The sequence below is a fragment of the Symphodus melops genome (assembly GCF_947650265.1).
Source record: "Symphodus melops genome assembly, chromosome: 15".
Classification (NCBI taxonomy): domain Eukaryota; kingdom Metazoa; phylum Chordata; class Actinopteri; order Labriformes; family Labridae; genus Symphodus; species Symphodus melops.
The window spans coordinates 24,346,332-24,360,600 of NC_136705.1; the positions used below are offsets into that span (position 1 = coordinate 24,346,332).

Sequence of the window (14,269 nt, forward strand, 5' to 3'; positions counted from 1 at the left end):
GTGATTGTTGTTGTGTGAGCGTGAACGGCGTCCGCGGTGGTCGCTTGTCGTGTGTAATGAAATCTGCCGTGATGTTTTTTAGGCCTCTAAACGAATCGCTGATTATACACAGCTGCTTTGAGCGTGTGCCAGAGGAGGTAAAAAAAAGGAGAAAAGATGGTGATGTGCGAGAACAGTCAGCAGTTTGTTCTAATTGAAATGGACGGGATGGGCAGTCCTCGCCGTCTGCTGCCTATTAAAAGATTGTCCCGCTGCTCTGGCGTGCTGCGCCGGCCCTCGCAGGAGATGAAGGGCCGCTCTTCTTCGTTCCAGCGTCTGGCATCACAAGCACAGGAAACGTAAGGTGAGCTTTCACTCCACTTAAACCAAGAAGGAACGTCTGTCTTCATGTGAGTCTGAAGAACTCTGACGTCTCTGATCCAGGATCTGATCCAGGATCTGATCCGCTCAGGTTTTTGAAAATGAGCTCATGAAGCTTGAAGAGAATGCAGGTTTTTTTTTTTTGGCAGCCCTGACTCGACTTAATCTCTTCCATCCATTATCTATACGACACCATTCATCCTGTCGGGGGGGTCAGGAGTGCTGGAGCTGATCCTCGCTGTCTTTCAGCATGAATTATTAAAGTCAGCGTTGGTCATTTCCTTCAGATCCACTTTTTTAAGATTCTGGTTGAACTTGTCTTTAGGTCCTGACAGAAATGAATAACTCAGGTTCTCTGAAAAAGGAACAAAATCCATCATCTGTATCAGTTTTATCAGTCTGTAAAAACTTCAACCAATGTCTGCCACGAGGTACCAATCTGATGAACCAATCAGAGGCCTCCCTGTCTCCCTGCTCGCTCTCACTCACACTCGAAGCTCGTCATCGATGATGCTGAATGAGACGAGACGTTTCTACACGATGAAGAGAGGAGCTGAGGTCTCTGAATGTGGCTGCACAGACGTGAGCGGTGCGTTAAGCGTGCGTACAGTAAACGAGCTGAAGGCGCCATCTGTCCCATATTCTGATTCATCCTCACATCATGAGCCTCATTTCTCATCGATGCAGCACACGAGGGTTGGACTGCGTTCAGCGGGAGGAAGAGCTGCAGAGGAAATGAAACTGAACGAGGGATTTTATTACATCAGAGAGACGTGTACAGGACGTCGTTATGAATCGAGCTTTAGTCTCAAGGCGCCGCGCACGCCGTGTCACATTCTGATGGGATCAGTATTAACTCATCCATTCACACAACACAGCTACTGACACATGGGACATGTGGCTTCAGGATCCAGGGATCGAACCCCCAACCTTCATGTTAAGACGCCTGACTCTACCACAGCTTCATTAAACCATGAGACACGACCCTGATGGGGTCATCCGGCTTTATGAGCCTGACCCAAAGTCCGGATCTCTCCTCCTCTTCTGCAGATCTCGTCCACAGGAGGTTTGTTCCTCAGAAGAGAAGAGTTCATCCAATCACAGCAGGCGGTGTCAAACCTGCTGACAGTCCAGAGTCTGAACTGTCACCTGCTGAAGAGACGGAGTGCACCGCCATCTAGTGGCTGATAGAAGAATTACCACTAGTCTGACGGTCTTACGTTTAAGAGCTACAAAAACAAGTCGGTTATTTCTTCATCGTGGACTGAATGTTTGTTAGTCTCTGCAGACGGCACACTAACATCATCCACATGGTTCTTTATCTCACAGCTCAATGAGAGACCGCCGCCAACACTCAACTAGTCCTCCAAGGTCTCCGTCTCTGGATGGTTTTAATGAAGACTGGTGAGAACCACGTCTGATTGGCTCTCTCTTACGTCATCACTAATTAGAAGATAAAAGTCTCTTTTCAAAAGAAAAATCATTTCAGTTTGTGTAGTTTTTATTTTTTCCTTTGTTGCGGTTTAATCGATCGACCGCTGCACACACTTCTGACGTTTCTCATCTTGGTCTTGACGAGGTCTCGGTCCCTGAATGTCCCGGTCTCGTTTACTTTGGTCTTGACTGCAAAGCTCCTTTCAGCCGAGCGATGATTAACAGTTTGGTCCAAACTTGACAGAAAAGACACCACGTCGTTTAATCAGTCAGACTTTTTTTATTCACTGCTACAAGTTAGATTCATTTAAAAAAAGAAAAAAAAGAAAAGAGAAATTAGAGTTACACAAAAGTTCATCCAGTGGATTCAAAGAACTGAAACAAACATGGCTCTGATAAGATGGAGACAAACGAAGCACAGATGAACAGATGGAGGGTTTCAAAGATGGCTTTAAAGGTCCTTAAAGTTGAGCTGGAATAAAACGGAATAAATACACAGTATAAAACTCCACTCTCTTAAGGTTCATTTAACGTGAAGAGAAAAAACACCCGGGGGACAAAAACGCTCGGCGCACAGAAGCCAAATAAAAACTGACAAACCCCAAGAATCCATCATCCAGTAAAAAAGAAAAACAATGTCAGCCTAAAGAAAACTCTGAAATACAAACTACCATCCGTCACGTGAGATTAAAGTACAGTGATCAAAGAGCGGCCTAACTTCAACTCTCTCCACCAATCACAGGCGGCCTGCAGCCACCTAGTGGCTATAAGTGGTAATGTCACATCGATATTTGAAATCCTGCAGCCACGTTCACGCACACTGTGGCCTCAGGCTAAAGGACAAAGAAACGGTCTCCATGACAACCAAAGGGCAGCTACCTAAATGTAAGAGTCCTGATGATGATGATAGAGACTGTTAACAGGAAGAGCAAACAGACAGCTGATAGTCCAGATCACGCGGGTACAGTCGAGTCCAGGTGTGGGGGATCCGGGCGGGTCAAGTCCTCAGTCGCTGTCAAACTTTATCGAGTTCACCGAGGTGGAGATGGCGCCGCCGCGGTAGCTCCCTCTCTTCTTCTTCGTCTTCTCGTGGCGGAAGGATTTTCCTTTGGTGAACCGGAGCACGTCGTTGGCTTTCTCGCCCCAGTCGCCGGTCGCTCCGTACTGAAATCGAAGAGCGACAATGACAAACAGGAAACAAGTTGTTGAACCAGGATCAGTTCTGACTGTTCACTCTGATTTTGTTCTCATTTTATTTAAGTAAGAAAAGTGAGACAGAAACGTCGAGCAGCACGGTGCACGAGGTGACGTTAGCAATAAAAGACGTGAAACAGCAGGTAGAGGGCGCTCTACACATGTGACACAGAAGAAGAGACGGCGAGTCAACTTTAAACGTCTTTAGAAGCAACACTGAAGATGAAGACTTGGATGGATTCAGTGATGCTGAATAAGACGGAGAGTTTGTTATGATCGCCGGCGTGTTGGCGTGTTTAAGCTAACGTGTAGCGGTTATTATTCGTGTGGTTGGATAACTTGTCGGGGCTCGGTGATGAAAGTCCTGCAGCTCCTCCTCCTTTCATGACTCGTCTCTTTTCCCGCTTCCCGTTGAGGTCCCTGAACTCACCTTGGCGCCAAAAGAGTTGTCTGCTAGTCGGGGGTCCACGTCCACCTCTTCCTCTCTGATCCGACGGAACGGCACGTTGGACGACTGAAACACACAAACGTCTCGTTAGGATTCAAATCTTCTCGACTCGGGCCGAGCTGCAGACCGGGACGCGTCTCCTGCACGTTGTCCTACCTTCTTGTTGGCTTTAGGGAACGTCTGCGGCGTGGTCGATGTTATTTTGTTGTTTGGTGTTTTCACATCCGTTTCATCATCTTCGGAGGATTCCTCGTCTCGTTTTCTCTTCCCGCCGGTACCTGAGTCACACGAGGAGGAGACGAGTTAGTGGACACTCATAACACGAGTCAACATGTGAGAGAGAGCAGAGGCGTACCGTTTGTTAAGGGGGTGGAGGGGGCCGTGGCTGCTTTGGGCGGAGCCTCTTCTTCCTCCTCTGAACTGTCTGACGAGCTGCTGCTCTCTTTAGCGTTAGCAGCCGGGGTGCTCTTTGTGGTTGCAGCAGGCGTTGCTGGTTTAGCCTCTTCTTCCTCCTCGGAGCTGCTGTCGCTGGATGACGACTCGGCTGGTTTGGCGGGGGTCTTAGCTGCTGGCGTGGAGGCTTTGGGTGTCGCTGCCTTGCCGTTGATGACCGCTGGCTTGGCAGGCGTCGACTTCGTCTCAGGCTCTGAGTCAGAGCTGTCTGAAGACTCGGAGCTGCTCTCCTTTGCTTTCTGTTTTGAAACTGCGGCTGGCTTTGAGGCTGCAGGCTTTGGCGGCGGCGCTGCCTTCTTGGGTTCCTCCTCTTCCTCACTGGAGCTTTCATCACTTGTATCTGCAGGAGCCTTGGCAACAGCAGGGGCAGCTTTCTTCACCACTGCTGCTGGAGCTTTTTTCTTGGCTGCCTCAGTCTCAGAGTCAGAGCTGTCCGAGTCAGAGCTGCTCTCTGCAGCAGCAGCAGCTGCAGGCTTGGCTGCAGCAGGTTTGGCTGCAGCAGGTTTGGCTGCAGCAGGCTTGGCTGCAGGAGTCGCAGGTTTTGAAGCTGGTGTCGCAGGTTTAGACTTGACCGGTTCTTCATCTTCAGAAGAATCAGAGTCAGAGCTGCTCTCTGCAGCAGCAGCAGGTTTGGCTGCAGCAGGCTTGGCTGCAGGAGTCGCAGGTTTTGAAGATGGTGTCGCAGGTTTAGCTGCTGCAGGTTTTGAAGCCGGTGTTGCAGGTTTAGACTTGACCGGTTCCTCATCTTCAGAAGAATCAGAGTCAGAGCTGCTCTCTGCAGCAGCAGCAGGCTTGGCTGCAGGAGTCGCAGGTTTTGAAGCCGGTGTTGCAGGTTTAACTGCTGCAGGTTTGGCCTTGACCGGTTCTTCATCCTCAGAAGAATCAGAGTCAGAGCTGCTCTCTGCAGCAGCAGCAGCTGCAGGCTTGGCTGCAGCAGGCTTGGCTGCAGGAGTCGCAGGTTTAACTGCTGCAGGTTTTGAAGCCGGTGTCGCAGGTTTAGACTTGACCGGTTCCTCATCTTCAGAAGAGTCAGAGTCAGAGCTGCTCTCTGCAGCAGCAGGCTTGGCTGCAGGAGGCTTGGAGGCCGGCTTGGCTGCTGTTGGCTTTGCTTTAGGTGCCTCCTCCTCCTCTGAGGAAGAGTCTGAGCTGCTCTCTGCTGCAGCCTTGGTAACAGGGGTAGCAGGCTTTGAAGCCGGGGTAGCTGGTTTGGCTTTCTTTGGTTCTTCCTCGTCCTCAGATGAGTCGTCTGAGTCCGAGCTGCTCTCTGCTTTCTTAGCTGCAGCTTTAGCAGCAGCAGCTTTCGGTGCGGCAGGTTTTGCAGGAGCCTCGTCTTCAGAGCTGCTCTCTAAATGAGATCAGAACAACAAAAACAAAAGTTCACTCATCTAGCGCTTTGATTTATTTCACTGACTGTAGAAAACTGACCCGGGTCAAAGGGTCCATACATCTGCCAGATCAGGATCTAAGTGTGCTTAATGCGTCTCTTACCCGAGCTTGACGAGTCGTCTTTCTTAGCCGGGGTGGTCTTGGTGGGTGCAGGTTTAGCCGGGGTGGTCTTGGTGGGTGCAGGTTTAGCCGGGGCCTTCTTCGTCGGCTCCTCTTCCTCTGAACTGGACTCGTCCTCTGAGGAGGAGTCCTCTTTAGCCGCGACAGGTTTAGCAGGAGCAGCCTTAGCAGGAGTCGCCTTCGCTGCAGGTTTCTTCACCTCCTCTTCATCCTCTGAACTCGATGAGTCCGAGTCCTCCTTCTTAGCGGGAGCAGCCTTAGCAGGAGCCGCCTTAGCAGGAGCCGCCTTAGCAGGAGCAGGTTTAGCAGGAGCAGGTTTAGCAGGAGCAGCCTTGGCTGCAGGTTTCTTTGCCTCCTCTTCATCTGAGCTGGAATCTAAAAACACAAGTATGAAGAGTTTGTACACAGTCGCACACGATAGATTAGGAAGCGAGGACAAAGACTGACTTGGATTGTTACCTGAGCTGTCAGAGCTGGACTCGGCCTTCTTTGCAGCAGGTTTGGCAGCGGGGGTCTTTACAGCTGCAGGTTTCACTGTGACAATTGCAACGCTGTTAGACTGGCGGGTTTTTTTTTTTTTTTTTTAAATCCCCTGTTGAACGAAACAAATGTTGGGATATCTCACCAGCTGCTTCCTCGTCGCTGCTGTCGTCACTCGAGTCGGACGAGCTGCCGTCTTTGGCCTTGCTGGCTGCAGGAGCAGCTGGAGCTTTGGCCGCTGACGCAGGAGGAGGGACGGCGCTGTACGCTCCTGCCACGCCAAACAAAGCTCATCAGTGACATCACACATTCAGCACGGCGGACACAGAAGGAAGGTAGAAGCACACACCTGCTTTGGGCTTCTTCTTCGGCGGCGGAGCCTCATCTTCGGACGAGGAGTCGTCGCTGCTCGACTCAGCTGCAGGCTTCACCGGAGCCGCTTTGACCGGAGCAGCTTTGACCGGAGCAGCTTTGACCGGAGCCGCTTTGACCGGAGCCTTTCAGAACACCAGGAAGACAACGTGTGCGTTTATGGACTGTAGACTATTCGAACCACTCTGAGTTAGGAGCAGATTCTTTGCTTACCTTCGCCGGCGCTTCGTCTTCAGAGTCGGACGAGTCGTCGCTGCTGCTGCTCTCCTGCTTTTTCGGAGCTGCAGCTTTAGCAGCTGGTTTCGGTGTCGTGACTGCAGCTGCCTTTGGTTCTGAAATTCAAAACAGAAACACAAGACCAGCTTGTATGATCTGCTCATTTCCTCTACACCACAGCAGACAGTAAAGGTTATAGACTGACTGGCTGCAGGAGCTTTGGCGGGCTGCTCCTCCTCAGAGTCAGATTCTTCACTGCTCGAGCTGCTGTCTTTCTTCCTCGTGCTCCCTGCAGCGGCCTTGGTGGCGGCGGCTGCGGCTGGTTTCACAGGAGCCTGCACGTACAAGCGTTTACGTTTTAGTCACACTACACACAAACACACTCCAATGAAAGGAGGGATCTTTTCTTTGGATGTTTTGTCCGACCTTGGCGGGAGGCTTGGCAGGAGGCTTGGCAGGTGCCTTCTCCTCTTCAGAGTCACTCGAGTCGTCGCTGCTGCTCGACGCTGCAGCTTTAGCGGGCGCAGCTTTAGCGGGCGCAGCTTTAGCGGGCGCAGCTTTAGCGGGCGCAGCTTTAGCGGGCGCAGCTTTAGCAGCTAAAATACACGTGAAAGAAAAAGGTGATTAAAAACGTGACACGCTGCTTCAGAAAGTTACATTTCTGCCTCGATGCAGAAGACTCGAGCACTACATTTTTACCTGCCGGGGCCGCCTTGGTTGGTTTTGCTTCTTCGTCCTCGCTGCTCGACTCCTCGCTGCTGGAACTCTCTTTGCTGGGTTTTGCTTTTTTAGCTGACGGACCATCCGCAGCTTCAGCCGTGCTGGAGGGGGCTTTACGTTTCTTGGCTTCAGGAGACCTAAAGGAGAGCGAGGTAAACACATGGAGCTCAGCGACAGAGATCAGAGCAGCTCTTCCTGAGTGTCCAGTCACGATCAGACTTGAGTTCTTTGTCTGACTTCTTGTGTCTTGTTTTTCTGTTCCAAGCGATTTACATAAAACAAGTGGAACATATATAACATACATTTTTCTGCTGCTGTGTCAACCTGTTGGCTGTAAATAGTTTATGGCATACTTGCAGAGATTTGCCCCTCATTGTTACTGCATGTCCTCTTGAAAACAGCTTGTTATTGACACATGGGGGTGTTCACACATGACAAGCTGTCCTTTAGAGAAATAAGAAGTTAATACAGCAGAGAACTTACTTCACCCAGAAGTCGTAGATGCCGACGAGACTCTCTTCATTTTCATCTTGTGGAGTCTGAAATGAGGAAATAAAAACATTTAAAAAAAAAAAAAAAAAAGTTCCTACATAGTCTTAAAAAAATACACAATCATGAATATATAAACCCCACAGTGTAAAACAAAGATTAAATAGTGAACCAGGTGAATTCACTCAGGTTAAAGAGGTGGTAGACCCAGAGAACGTGTTGTTCTCCTCCTGCACGTGCAGCTGGACAGAGGAGCTGCACGCGGAGTTCTCCTTAAACCTGAAAACGTTAGCTCGCGCACACGGCTTCACATCACGTCACAGCACCTGGACGCAGACAGCACGTGCGCACCGGGGGCCGGAGGAGGGGGGGGGTCTCTTACCACTTTAGTCTGCTTGAGGAATTGCTGCGCCGCTTTGGTGAACTTGTTCTGCACCAGAAACGAGTAAACGCACTTATACAGATCACTCGGCGCCGCCATCTTCACCACGCTTCTTCTGGAAGTGAAAGAGGTGGGCCGGACCGTCACTTGTGCGCATGCGCAGGGACGCATACTGATGACGTAAGAATAGGCGTTTTTGAAATGAAAGAGGATATATTATCCACCTTTTTTCAAACAGTCTGTGGTCTGAATGACTCGTCTGTGTTTCTTTGCTTTGGTCCAAATATAACAAAGAATCAAAGAGGAGGTTTGTGAGCCTGCAGAAACCAGCTCTCTCAGAACACTCTGTTTTGGTGTGTGTGTCTCTTTAAATGCAATAAGTCCCGCCCCCTGAGTTTTCCAGGTAGACGTCACCTCTTAGCTCGCGAGAATAAAAACGTTTGGAGGTCTAGTCTGGAGGTGAAGTCTATGGATGAAGATACCAAGGGGGGGGGGGGGGTCCCACTGTGACATCACAAGGGGGAGCACATTAGCAACAGATATTTTTTCTCTGTGTTGTCACACTTCTACAGACCACAAATAAAGGACTGAATATATTTATTTACCCAAATGTTGTGTGTCTGTAGACACTCAGGTTACCCAAATAAATTACGATTTAAAAAAACGTTATTTATCCCCGGGGGGGTCAATTTAAAAAGTAAATTGTAGATTTTTCATAATAAGTCCTCTTTGAATAATTTTACAGACATCCACTTGGCTTTTTTTCTCTCTGGTTGATGTCATAAATCGGAGATCAGAAACTTTGTCCTGGAGGAATACATATGTCTGTTACAACATTTTTTCTAATGAGGATATAATAATTATCTATAGACAAACTATGGCGTCCCTGAAATCCCAAAAAAGTAAACAAAAAATATACGATGTGCAAAAGTTATCAGTTGACATAACTCCTTGAGCTTAAACTTCAAAATGACTCCTAAGGTTTGTAAGATTTAAAAAAAAAAAGAGTCTAAAATAACATAATAAATGCTCTGCAGTAAAACAAAGGACACGATGCTGATAAGTTGTTTATTTATTACATCATCACAGTGTCAACCTCTCCTCCAATGTTTTCATTTAACTACAGATTGGCTCTTTTAACATTTTTAGCAGACTCACATCGGAGAGTAAGAACAACAAGAGTGCAAACAAACATCACGTGATTGTACACCTGAGCTGACAGAGCACCTGTCAGGTGTCACAAACATCCTCATCAACATCAGCCCTCTCTGAGAGAAGCGTCAGAGGGTTCGACGAGAAGGATTGCTCCCCTGCGTGAATTAGCATGTGTCTCATCAAGTCCGGTCTCTGAGGGAATCCTTCTCCGCAGGTGCTGCAGGAGTGCAGCGTTTCACCTGCGTGCGTGATCATGTGACATCTCAACGGGCGAAACGATCGGAAATCTTTCCCACACACTTTGCAGCAGTAACGCCTCTCGCCCGAGTGTGTCCTCATGTGTTCTGTCAGGTTGCCTTTTATTTTGAAAGACTTGCCGCATGTTTTGCAGGTAAACGGCCTCTCACCTGAGTGAATTTGAACGTGTCTATTTAAATCGGACTTCTTAAAGAATCCCTTTCCACAGGTGTCGCAGGAGAACTGAGTCTCACCCGAGTGCATCCTCATGTGGATGTTGAAGTCGCCTTTCAGTCGGATAGATTTGCCACATACTTCGCAGATAAACGGCTTTTCACCTGTATGAATCTGAAGGTGACTTTTCAAGTTGGACCTGCGATGGAAGGTTTTCCCACACGTGCTGCAGGAGTGAAGCCTCTCCCCCGTGTGGGTTCTCATGTGGGCTGTCAGTGCATGGCTAAATCTGAAATCTTTTTTACAAGTGATGCAGGAAAACGGCTTCTCACCCGTGTGGAGTCTCGTGTGAGTTATCAGTATCGACCTGAAACTGAATATTTTCCCACAGCTCTTGCACGTGTGCACCTTCTTACCCGTGTGGACGCGCAGGTGTGTCTTTAGGTCTGACTTACACTGAAAGACTTCACCACATGTGTCACATTTTAAAGACTTTTTATTCACCTCAGGATTAAAGACATTCACTGATGATTCAGCGATGTGACTTGTGCTCATTTGAAGTGTCTTTTCGGGTTTCGAGTCTCCGTACTTGCTGCTTTCAGGACCTTCGTGATCAGTGACGTGAGAGCTGTGAGCGAGGAGCTGGTGTTCACTTTTTATTTCTGGTTCAACGTGGTCACTTTGCTCACTCGTAAGTGGCGACTGAAAGTCTTGAGCCTCCTGCTTCACTTCGGGCTGCTCTCTCTCCTGAGTGGTGCAGAGTTCATCCTGTTCTTCATGAATCTGTGGAGGTTCTGGCTCCTCTTGGTCCAGACTGGACTTCCTCTCCTGGTTACAGAGATCCTCCTCCTCCTTGCAGACATGTTGCTGTGGAAGCTCTGGAAAAAAATGGAGAACAAAACGAATTGACTTGTCAAACTGCAAAACTATCTTGCAGTAAATGTTTGTTTTTCTTCCTTACAGCGTCACGTCATGGTCACAACATGCAGGCAGTGAAAGTTGTGTTCGTTATTAAAATGAAAAGCTTGTCGATGAAATTCAACACAGAAAAACTAAGAGGAATCATCCATCTTTAGAGAAAAAGGCACACGGGGAAAATAAGAGGAGTAGTATTCGGCGGGGAGACATGATGGTGATGAACGCTGGTTGAGGGGTCCCTGAGATCCCGGGGCCCTGACAGGCTCCAAAATCGCCAATGTGCATACTCTTAATTGTTCCCCTGTTTTTAAATGTCTCTGACAGGGACATGAAGCTCTTCTTACATATTAAGTTAGTATGTACAAGCCAATCAGAGACTGAGTAGGGAGGGTCATTCCTTCACCGGCCTAAGAATGACAGCATCCTACTAAATGTCTTAAATAAATGAATAGAGTGAATCTGAGGAGATTTAGAGGTGAGTATAGCCTGCACGAGACCTCTGTATCTATGTACACGTCTGTGTTTTAATCTGTATATGCAAATAAACATACGTTTTTAAAAATGAAAACATGTTTTTTTGTATGTATTACTGTATTACTTTACTAACCTGTTCTGTGTAACTTGATGTGAGGTTTCCAGACCACATCCAGCAGTCTGCGCTGACGGTCGATCTCTTCTTCATAATCAACGATCGTTCTTTTAAAGACTCCAAATATCTCTTCGGCAGCAGCGGTTAATCGATCATTCACAAACTCTCTGAAAACCTCAGCTGTGAACATCCCCGACATATTAAGAAGTAAAAATAAAAATAAAAACAAATTATTCTTTCAAAATAAAACCGTGTCTGTCGTGTTGTGTTGTTTACTTCCGCTGCGTGTCACACTATTTAAGTACCGATGGAGCACGTGCCCAAGCTTGTTTAGTTCCTCTTTGAAGGATTTTTATGAAATTCGCGTCTTAATCAAGAAGCAGACCGTTAGATAAAGTTGTTTCATTTAAATACACGTTGGTGGGGGTTTTTGTAAGCCGATGTTTTTAAACGTTTCTTGACGTTGTCTGTGTAACTATAGCATTTTGCGCGTGCATTATACGTCATCACACACGTCCTTCCTGTCCCTCGTGCACCCAACATGGTCGACTCTGAGCCCAGTTATCTGGCAATGTCACCGGTCTAGTTCCAGCTGCTTCTCTCTCTCCGTGTGCACCGAGGATGCCTCGCTACGAGCTCGCCCTCATCCTGAAGGCCATGCAGCGGCCGGACACGGCGGCGGCTCTCCGGCGGACCGTGGAGACCCTAATGGAGCGGGGAGCCGTGGTCAGGGACCTGGAGAACCTCGGGGACAAACTGCTGCCCTACAAGATCACCAAACACAACCAGAAACACTCAAGGGGGTCCTACTTCCTGCTGGACTTCTACGCCGCCCCCGGCATGCTCACGGGTTTACTGGATCACCTGCACCGGGACGTGGACGTGGTGAGGCCCACGGTGCTGAAGAAGGACGCCTCGGTCTCTGGCAGTCCCTGCTGTGGACCCAAGCCCTAACTGAATGTAAGGCATGTCAGAAGAGGGTTATTCTTCATTATTTAGCATGCATCTGTTTGTTAATGAAACCAGCTGCACGTGTTTACTCCAGTTTATTTTAGTCTGAGAATTTGTGCAAAAGTTTAAATAATAATACCAACACTAAATTAGGCTCCTCCTACTATTACTACTGCTGCTGATAATGACTTAGATATGTGCATGAAGTGCTCATACAGACAGAACAGAAGCATGAACTCAGGCTGAACACAAAGGAGTCTAAAGAAATGAAACTAAATGTAAATTAAAGGTAACTAAGATTCAAAAGGCAGGTTATTGGTAAATTATTAGAATCGGATGATGACATCACCGTCACATCTCAGGAAATAAATCCTCTGAGAGTGATGTCAAGTAGGCAAACATTATAAGCTATCCAAGGCACTGATGTCTGCAGGTGAAGTTAAAGATGTCTCAGCTCCTCGGAGCCTTCGTCAGGGTGCACAGGTCATGGAAGTACAGTCCATGTATAACCTGAGGATCTGAGGTGGCTCATAAAGGATCGACGTAATCCGGGACAAAGGCCCAGACGAGTTTTAAAAGTGATCAGTCAAATCTTTAAATGGACAGAGGAGTTTGAAAATGTCTGTGAGTCCGATCAGACCGAAGTAAGGGGCACGTTATTCTGCCTGCTCTACTCAACGCTTTGGATTTGACACAATAAGAATGTGACCTTTAAGAGAATAGAGACTCTGTTGTTATGTCATTCCTGTTATCAGGCCACAGAGTCGCAGGTGACGGGTTGGAAGAGAGCTGCGGAGGTTCAGGTGGCTTGGTGTCGTCTTCATCATTTAACCGGCGTTAAATGTGAGTTGAGAGCTGCACAGTGAGCGTGCGTGACACAGAGCGTCCTGTAGATACAGACACAAGAGTGACTGCAAAAAGAAGGAAAAAAAATCAACGCACGCCAGGCCAAAGGTCGCCAACAATCCAGCACAGTGTCACGCTGATGAGCTCGTTACGTCCTGATAAGAGACACAGCCAAATCATGAAGCCTTTAACTTCGTCATGTGTGATTTATTCTGTGTCAAGGTCGGGACGTGTGCTCGTGTGTTGAATGAAGGACGCATCACAGAGGGGTCGGGATGGATCTGAAAACGGTTCATCGACTTTTTGAGGGACAGAAATAAAAATAAAAAACGAGGTCTTTATGGCGTTCAGGCTGTAACTTCCCTTCATGTAACCGTGGTTCTCGTTTTGTTTTTCAGGTTTCACGGCTCGTGTCCTCCAGGAGCTCATCAGCGAGACGCTTCCCTCTTTCACCGGTTTCATAGTTTCTGATCTGTGTTTGGATGTCACCTTGTAATAAACTCTTTCATTTCCTATTGTGGATGCAAGTTTTTATTAACTACTCGTCAAAATATTCAAGATGTCACATGAAAAACATTTATCTTTGTTCCCTGTATAAGTTATTAAAGCTTTATTAGAAAGGACTGCTGAAGTGTCTGCGCCCCCAAAAACACTGCGAGTATTGATCGATTAAGACGTCGTCATCGAGCTTCTAAAGAAAGATGAGACTTAAAGTTTACGATGTTCTCTATAAAAAGGCTGGAATGGCGTTTATGTCATGTTAGTTAACCTTTGCTTCCTGAGACATGCAGTAAACATGTTGTACATTTATGAAATAAGATTGATTTAAGGGAACACTGTAGTTCAGGGGTGTAAAGCAGGCGGCCTTTTTTTATGTATTTTATATTAAAAAAAAAGATCAAATGTCCGGTTGGTTATTATTAGAGGGTCCTGTTTGGCCCACGGGCCGCAGATTCAGCATCCAAATTGGTGATCCAACTATGAAATATAATCCATAGGTCACAAGATTCAAAAAACACATTAAAAAAACAATACAAACCTACAGTAATTATTCCAGAACTGAACATCCACTTCTGTCCTCCTGAAACACCCAATCCTAATCGCTCCCCTGTTAATTGACTTTCTTGATTCACACACTTAGAATCACATTTTAATTAAATGTATTTTATTTTATTTTATTATTATTATATAATATAATAAATAATAAAGTAACAATAGTAATATTATTATAATAGTAATAATAAATATTATATAATATTATTTTATTATGTATTTTATTTAATTTAGATTTTACATTTAATCAATTTTTAAAAAATCTGAAACATTTTTAAAATGCTAATTTTTT

The 14,269-nt window shown here is 46.9% G+C and overlaps 3 protein-coding genes across 4 annotated transcripts; 1 reads left to right on the forward strand and 2 right to left on the reverse strand.

Moving 5' to 3' along the window:
• Nucleotides 1-2,036: 2,036 nt before the first annotated feature.
• On the reverse strand, nt 2,037-8,222 carry nolc1 (nucleolar and coiled-body phosphoprotein 1). 2 transcript variants are annotated; one of them, XM_079362098.1, is made up of 15 exons: nt 8,055-8,222; nt 7,667-7,722; nt 7,163-7,320; nt 6,890-7,059; nt 6,669-6,798; nt 6,461-6,579; nt 6,225-6,372; nt 6,021-6,146; nt 5,855-5,929; nt 5,728-5,770; nt 5,378-5,697; nt 3,792-5,234; nt 3,593-3,714; nt 3,419-3,502; nt 2,037-2,958 (listed from the first exon to the last, which is right to left on the reverse strand). In XM_079362098.1, the coding sequence occupies exons 1-15, from the start codon at nt 8,151-8,153 to the stop codon at nt 2,800-2,802; spliced, it is 3,252 nt and encodes a 1,083-aa protein (XP_079218224.1). In that variant the 5' UTR covers nt 8,154-8,222; the 3' UTR covers nt 2,037-2,799. The 2 variants fall into 2 exon arrangements, with proteins under 2 accessions (XP_079218224.1, XP_079218223.1); XM_079362097.1 differs by having other exon boundaries at nt 5,378-5,770.
• Nucleotides 8,223-8,947: 725 nt separating this feature from the next.
• LOC306835705 (uncharacterized protein) lies at nt 8,948-11,343 on the reverse strand. Its single transcript, XM_079362388.1, has 2 exons — nt 11,146-11,343; nt 8,948-10,498 (listed from the first exon to the last, which is right to left on the reverse strand). Exons 1-2 carry the CDS (start codon nt 11,324-11,326, stop codon nt 9,285-9,287), a joined length of 1,395 nt encoding a protein of 464 aa, XP_079218514.1. The 5' UTR covers nt 11,327-11,343; the 3' UTR covers nt 8,948-9,284.
• Nucleotides 11,344-11,477: 134 nt separating this feature from the next.
• On the forward strand, nt 11,478-13,439 carry mrps6 (mitochondrial ribosomal protein S6). Its single transcript, XM_079362389.1, has 2 exons — nt 11,478-12,087; nt 13,323-13,439. The coding sequence occupies exon 1, from the start codon at nt 11,749-11,751 to the stop codon at nt 12,079-12,081; it is 333 nt and encodes a 110-aa protein (XP_079218515.1). The 5' UTR covers nt 11,478-11,748; the 3' UTR covers nt 12,082-12,087; nt 13,323-13,439.
• Nucleotides 13,440-14,269: the final 830 nt, after the last annotated feature.

Bases quoted from the DNA above. Each gene is read 5' to 3' on its own strand.
- mrps6 (XM_079362389.1), top strand. From the start codon at position 11,749: ATGCCTCGCTACGAGCTCGCCCTCATCCTGAAGGCCATGCAGCGGCCG.
- LOC306835705 (XM_079362388.1), bottom strand. From the start codon at position 11,326: ATGTCGGGGATGTTCACAGCTGAGGTTTTCAGAGAGTTTGTGAATGAT. The intron at 10,499-11,145 runs GTTAGTAAAGTA...ATTTTTTTCCAG, and splicing joins CATCAAGTTACACAGAACAG to AGCTTCCACAGCAACATGTC.
- nolc1 (XM_079362097.1), bottom strand. From the start codon at position 8,153: ATGGCGGCGCCGAGTGATCTGTATAAGTGCGTTTACTCGTTTCTGGTG. The intron at 7,321-7,666 runs GTAAGTTCTCTG...GCTCTCCTTTAG, and splicing joins ATCTACGACTTCTGGGTGAA to GTCTCCTGAAGCCAAGAAAC. The intron at 6,147-6,224 runs GTGTGTGCTTCT...TTGGCGTGGCAG, and splicing joins GAAGAAGAAGCCCAAAGCAG to GAGCGTACAGCGCCGTCCCT.